The sequence below is a fragment of the Pantherophis guttatus genome, chromosome 2, assembly GCF_059756535.1.
Source record: "Pantherophis guttatus breed Tessera chromosome 2, ASM5975653v1, whole genome shotgun sequence".
Classification (NCBI taxonomy): Eukaryota; Metazoa; Chordata; class Lepidosauria; order Squamata; family Colubridae; genus Pantherophis; species Pantherophis guttatus.
The window spans coordinates 268,592,528-268,599,661 of record NC_142064.1 but is presented as its reverse complement, the minus strand read 5'-3'; the positions used below and the strand labels follow the sequence as shown (position 1 = coordinate 268,599,661).

Below are 7,134 nucleotides of genomic sequence, written 5' to 3'. Positions count from 1 at the left end.
TCACTTTCCTTCAATCTTGCTGTCAGCTGCCATGGAAACAGAGGAGGGGAGCAAGGGTATTTGGGAAGGGAAGCATGCAGGAGATGTGAAAGGGGAATTTCTGATAAGTGATGGGGAGACTTGGACTCAGAGAAGCCTGCTTGGGTCGTTTAACATCTTCAAGGTTGATGAATCGGAGCAAGGGGAGTTAAAGAACGTGTGGGAGTTTTGAACTTTATAATTAGTTAGTTTATTTTAGCATATGTTTGTTAGATGCTATACCCTGTTTTTGCTCTGGGAAGTCAGGGGTGGGGGTGGGTGGGGAGGGTGGGATAAGGGTTGGGGTGGGAAAAAAGTGGTGAATAGAGAAATGTTTTAACAGAAGAAAGTATCTACGATTAGAATACAGGAGTTGCTCAGATACTAAAGGAGGAGAATATTTCACAGCAAAGAAGTTAGAAAGGAGAGAGGAGGAGAGGGTAGGAAGAGGAGAGGGAGGGAGAGGAATGGAAGAAAGGAGAGGAGGAAGGGAAGGGGACAGGAGTAGGAGTGAAGGTGAGAAGGGGGAAAAGAAGAGAGAAGTGGGGGAAAGGAAAAGGAAGTAGGATGAGGTAGGAGAGGAGGAAGGAGAAAGTAGGAGAGAAGAGGAGGGAGGGAAGGGAAAGAAAGGAGGAGAAGAAGAAGGTTTGTTGTGGAACGAGGGAAGAAAGAGAAGAAGAGCAACTCCGAATGTAATTAAAATGTTTTATTTTAATGCTTTCTTTAAGGGAAACATGTATATGTAGGATTTATTATGTATAAGAAAATGTACATTTTCTATTATGTGGGGAGGGGGAAAGGGTGGGGGGGGGAGAGAAAATTGTTTGTATTTCTTATAAAACTTTTCAATTAAAAAAAAAAAAAATCTTCAAGGCCAACCGTCCTGGGAACAGCATGCACGAAGGAGGAGCGAACCACCTGGACCAGAGACGTTCCCAAAACATCTTCCTGGCCGACGATTAAACTCTGGTTGCCTGACTACTGGTGGGATGGGCTCTGGGGTTATTTTCAATTTGGCTTTTCACACGCGTTTGCTATCTCAGGGGCTGCCACAAAGAAGAGGGAGTCAAGCTATTCTCCAAAGCACCTGAGGGTAGGACAGGAAGCAATGGGTGGAAACTAATCAAGGAGAGAAGCAACTTAGAACTAAGGAGAAATTGCCTGACAGTTAGAACAATTAATCAGTGGAACAACCTGCCTCCAGAAGTTGTGAATGCTCCAACACTGGAAGTTTTTAAGAAGAGATTAGATAACTATTTGTCTGAAGTGGTGTAGGGTTTCCTGCCTGAGCAGGGGGTTGGACTAGAAGACCTCCAAGGTCCCTCCCAACTCAGTTATTCTATTCTAAACCTTGCCTGGCTTTTGCCACAATTAGTTCTTTCCTAGTAAAAGTATCTTTTCTCTGAATCTATGGAGTTAAGGGTTTTCTTTCCTAGAGATTGATCTGAGGCAGCTTGGGTGAGGTGGGGGATATATTCCTTGTTATAGGAAGCCCCAGTTCCTGTGTGCTAACATTGCATCAAAGTTGATTCATTGGTTAAAACCGTATTAATTCTAAACGGAATCAATCAATGAATAAATTAATTTAAAATGGCTAGAAGGGAAGATGACGGTATGCAAAAGCTTTATTTATTTATATAGAAACACTATATTATAGTATTTGTATATTGCTTTTTATATTTCAGGAAAATCCTTACCTGCCTTATTGATCTTCCTCTCACCATGTTTAGAGTTTGTAGTCTCCACAGACTCTTCTTCGTGTAAGAAAATCACATGCTTCCCTTTCAATGGCCCCTGAAACACGGAACAGAGTTTCACTCAGAAGAAAGAGCTCATTTTGACATACACACACACACATCCTACATACAATCACAGCAGGCCCTTGGTTTTTATGAGGCTCATTGTTGTGGCCCGAGTCAGACAGTGAGGAGGTTGGGGAGGAACTTGGGCCAGTCCTCGAGGCTGGGGAAAGCTCAGACGCAAAAAGTGATCACGTGACCCCAGGGGCATGGCAACCGTCATACGTATGAGTCAGTTGCCAAGCGTCTGAATTTTGATCACATGACCTGCAACGGGGGCAAGTGTGAAAAGTGCTCATAAGTTACTTTTTTCATTGTGTTGTGGCCCGTCAGCGGCTTGTGCAGCTAGTAGTTGATTCCGACAGCAAGGAGGCTGGTGTGGTGCTGTGCAGCTGGCGCTCGAGTCGGACAATGAGGAGGCTGGAGAAGAGGTGGTGCCAGAGGCAGGGATTCAGCCAGGGCCTTCAGAACCTCCCTTAAGTGAAGAGGATGAAGAGGAGGAGCCTCTTCTCGATGCACGGGCACGCAGAGCTGCCAAAAGGCAGGTGTGGCTCCTCAGGATGAGGTCTCCTCGAGAGTAAGGCTTGGGGCTAATTGGCCACTCCCTTAGCCTATTTAAGGAACGACGACAACTGAGGCAATTTGCAGGGAACAACTTCCTTCACTCTCCTTCGCATCTTGATCTTAGTTCTCTTATCAGTTTCCTGCAAATTGCTTCTGGGCTTTCTGCCAACCATAGTAAGATGACGATTATTTATTCTTTGGATTCTTGTAGGCTGTTAAGAAAGTTCATTAACAGCCTTTGTTTGAAAGAGACTGATTTAATTTAGTAAACTAAGGTTTGTACAGACTTTGTGTGTGCTGCGTTCTTTGGGGTCCGTAGCTGGGGCACAACACATTGTCACTTCCAATGCTCAGTAAAGGAACGGCTGTAAATTGAGACTTTGGAAAACGTGCAGAGAAGAACAACTAAGACGATTACAGGCCTAGAGACAAAAACGTATGAAGAACAGTTGCAGGATTTGGGTTTGGCTAGTCTAGAGAAAAGGAGGACTGGGGTGGTGGTGGGGGGGACAATAGCAATATTCCAGTATTTGACAGGTTGCCACAAAGAATTGGGGGGGGGGGTCAATTTATTTTCCAAAGTCCCAGAAGGCAGGAGAAGAAAAAATGGATGGAAACTGATCAAGGAGAGAAGCAACCTGGAATTAAGGATAAACTTCCTAACAGAGACAACAATTAACTGGTGGAACAGCTTGCTTTCAGAAGTTATGGGTGCTTCATCATTGGAGGTTTTTAAGAAGAGACTGGACAATCGTATAAGATCTCCTGCTTGAACAGGGGGTTCAACTAGAAGACCTCCAAGTTCCCTTCTATTCTGATCGATCGATCGATCGAGGACTACCTGTAGTCAAAATTATGATGGCCTGGTTGCAGTTGGTCCTCGAAGTTCACACTTTACAACCGGTTGCAGTGCCTCTTAATCACACAATTACCATTTACAACCTTAATTGTAAGGTTTCTTTATTTTTATTTTCCCCCCTAGAAGAATTCACTTTTTCAGTTGAATTGTACAGCTTATATGTTACATTAAAAGTGGAAAAAAAAACCTCTGAAGTGATTTATCTTAGTCTGATTTGTTGACATTTCAAAAACCTGCCATTTTAACGGCTGTGTATAGACTTTTTTTAAGGGACACGGTGGCTCAGTGGCTAAGACACTGAGCTTGTCAATGTAAAGGTCAGCAGTTCAGCGGTTCGAGTCCCTAGTGCCGCGTAACGGGGTGAGCTCCCGTTACTTGTCCCAGCTTCTGCCAACTTAGCAGTTCGAAAGCAAGTAAAAAATGCAAGTAGAAAAATAAGGACCACCTTTGGTGGGAAGGTAACAGCGTTCTGTGCACCTTTGGCATTTAGTCATGCGGCCACATGACCACGGAGACGTCTTTGGACAGAGCTGGCTCTTCGGCTTTGAAAGAGATGAGCACCACCCCCTAGAGTCGGGAACGACTAGCACATATGTGCGAGGGGAACCTTTACCTTATAGACTTTTTTATATCCACTGTAAATAAGAATTTAAATGAGAGTTAACCATACCTGACATGGCTTGGATTTGACTTCCGGCTGGCTCCTAAGGAAGTTCTCCATCAAGGCCACAGCCTGGGAACTTGTCTGCGGCCTCTTTGACTGAACCCAGTCCTGAAGCTTTGGAGGTAGGCTGGCCAGGAATTGCTCTAAGATCAAGAGCTCCAGGATTTGATCCTTGGTGTGACTCTCGGGCTTCAGCCACTGGTGGCAAAGCTCCTGGAGGTGGCTTTGAACCTTTCGTGGGTCCTCCACTTCCTGGCAGTAGAACTGTCTGAAACGTTGACGCTGGACCTCGCTTTTCACAGCATCTCCCCTCAAGATGGCCGCCTTCACGTTCTCATAATCCTCTTGATGAATGGTGTCCAGGCTCTGAAAGGCCTCTTCAGCTTCTCCATAAAGGGCTGGCAGGAGTTGGGCCACCCATTCTCCGCTGGGCCAGTGGCAGGCCGTGGCCACCTGCTCAAAGGAGGCCAGGAAGGCCTTGGGGTCTTCCCAGGGTGAAGCCTCCAAGTTCCTGCCCGCGTGGGTGGGTTGTGTCTCGAGAAATGGCTCCCATTGTGTGTCCCAGCACTCCTCCATCCCAATGAATGGATCTCTTTTGATAATTTTCAGGTGGTTCTTAAGTTGCTTGCTTTGGCAGACTGAATGGGACAGCCAGAGTCTTTCTGTTTTTCTTCTGATCCCTCCTCTTCGAGTTCCTTCTCACCGGTTCGCTTCCTGAAAACCAGAGTTGTGTATTTATCAGATTAGATCACTTTTAGCACAATCGGGCAAGACTGTCTAACAGGTTAGAGCCGTGATGGCGAACCTATGGCACACGTGGCATACAGAGCCTTCTCTGTGGGCACGCCAGCCGTCGCCTCAGTCTAGCTCCACCGCGCATGCCTCCCGCCAGCCAGTTGGTATTTGGGTCTCTGCCGCACATGCGCGGAGGGCAGGGTGTATGTGTGGGGGGCGCTCGCACTGCATTTATTCATTTATTTTATTGGTTCGATTTATATGCTGCCCTTCTCCGGAGACTCAGGGCGGCTTACAATGCGTTAAGCAATAGCTTTCCTACTTTTGTATATACCTGCTTAGTAGGGCTTTCCTCCCCCCCCCAAAGCGGTGTTCTTTTTAATACAAAGTCAGCTTATTGCCCCCACAATCCGGGTCCTCATTTTACCTACCTCGAAAGGATGGAAGGCTGAGTCAACCTTGAGCCTGGTAAGATTTGAACTTGCAGTAACTGCAGGCAGCTGGTGCTACTTAACAGCACTTTAGTCTGCTGCGCCACCAAGGCTCTTAGGGGGGTTCGCTCACGTGTGCGCCCCCCCCGCACCCCATTTTGGGACTGGAGGGCCTCCTGCACCAACCTGGAAGCCAAAAATGGGTGAGGGGGCGGGGCACATGCGCAGAAAGCATGCACACATGCACACGGGAAGGGTCGCATGCGTGGAGGCCCTCGCATTGCATTTTGGGGGTGCATTCGCGCGCACGCTTTGGGCACTCTGCACCAAAAAGGTTCCCCATCACTGGGTTAGAGACCGTGAAGAAGGATAAAAGAAAACTGATCTTTGCTATCCAAGCTTCACTTTTGTAAGTACCAAGTAAACTTTCGTCATTCTCCTCAAACTAGAAAAAAAAGACCCCAAGCTAACCTACCCACACACACACACACACACAAATATGCAGAATAACAACCTTGGGGGCCCTTTTTTCGACCCACAGATTTTTTAGTTTTGTTTTGTTTACTACTTTTGTACCTCAAAAGGAGCCACGTCGTTAAACGGGCACCCGTATGCCAGCAAACTTGAAATCCCCCGCCAACCCGAAAAATAAACACAAGGGTTCTTTCTCTGGCTTAAAATAAAGTTATCTCCATCCTTTTGTTACGGGAAGAGGGGAGCCAATCCGGGCCCCTTTCTGCTCCCCTCACCCCGAAGAGTCAAAGGGCTGAGCTTCCAGTCACCGCGCTCCTTGCGCACATCCACATCTCACACAAACCACAAACACAAGGGCGCGCGCATACACACACACACACACACACGCACACATATTCGGGTTGCGGCGGCCCTGCATCGGCGCCCCCCCCACCCCTCCCGGGACGCAAGAGGATGGAGATCTCTCCTTTCTTCTCCGCGCCCCATTGTCCCCGGCCCGCCAAATCCGCTGCAAAGCAAAGCAAAGCAAAGGATGCGATGCAACATGCAACCCAATGCAATGCAACGCGATGCGATGCACGCATCCAAGCTCCGGGATCGGGGCTGGAAAGGCAAGGCGGGCAGGCGCGCGCCTTTCCCGGGACGGAGGGGAGGCCTCCCTTTTTTTTTTTTTTTTTTTTTTTGTGCAATTCTGGAAGAAGCCCCCCCACCCCAACCCGCCCAGCTTCTCCTCCTCCCCCCCCCCACCTGCAGCGCTCGTACCGCAGACGGCAAAGAGGCCGCCGATCTCCGTCTGGGTTCCGCCCGGTTAGGGGAGGCGGGGGGGGGGGCGCCTTAGGGACTCCCTGCTGACCGGCGGGGCTGCTCGGCTGCAGTTTGCTCCGGCCTGTCCCCGCCCCTTTGCTTCGCTGAGGCCGGCGGCGCACCCGCGGGCGACCCCTCCCGGACGGCGCCGCAACTGCAAGCTTCCGCTTTTCGACCCGAAGGAGCCTGGGGACGTGAAGGAAGGAATCCGAATTGGAATCCGAAGAGCTGGAAGGGACCTTGGAGGTCATCTAGTCCAACCCCCCTGCTCAAGCAGGAGAGACCCTATAGACCTATACCAGTTCCTACAAGTGATTGTCCAGACTCTTCTGAAAAACTTCCAGGGATGAAGCACCCACCAACCACAGGTTAATCGTGGAAAGAGCCCCCCAGAGAACTGGTGGGTTGCAAAATTCCATCCCTATCTCAAAGATGCTTTTTCAAGAGGCAACTGGACTTCTGTTTTTTTTTTCTTTGAAGACATTTAAAGTGATAATAAAGTTCTATTCTATTCTATTCTATTCTAATCCCTCAACACTGTACTAGGTCTGCACTACTATTAATATTCTCATCGTTCCCACTTATGACTGTATGACGGTAACTTTGTTGCTTGTATCCCTATCATTTATATTGATATTGTTTCTTGATTGCTTATTTGTACCCTATGACTATCATTAAGTGTTGTACCTTAGGATTCTTGATGAACGTATCTTGTCTTTTTATGTACACTGAGAGCGTATGCACCAAAGACAAATTCCTTGTGTGTCCAATCACACTTGGCCAATA

General features: G+C 48.0%; 1 protein-coding gene across 1 annotated transcript in view; it reads right to left on the bottom strand.

The window, feature by feature from the left end:
• LOC117662638 (uncharacterized) overlaps window positions 1–6,454 on the bottom strand; it is a 16,755-nt gene extending 10,301 nt beyond the window's left edge. Inside the window, exons 1-3 of the mRNA XM_087884183.1 lie at window positions 6,307–6,454; window positions 3,911–4,618; window positions 1,716–1,812 (exon numbers count right to left, since the gene is read on the bottom strand). Coding sequence (XP_087740309.1) covers window positions 1,716–1,812; window positions 3,911–4,480 — 667 coding nt within the window. The 5' untranslated portion in view covers window positions 4,481–4,618; window positions 6,307–6,454. The remainder of the gene's footprint in view (window positions 1–1,715; window positions 1,813–3,910; window positions 4,619–6,306) is intronic.
• Window positions 6,455–7,134: the final 680 nt, after the last annotated feature.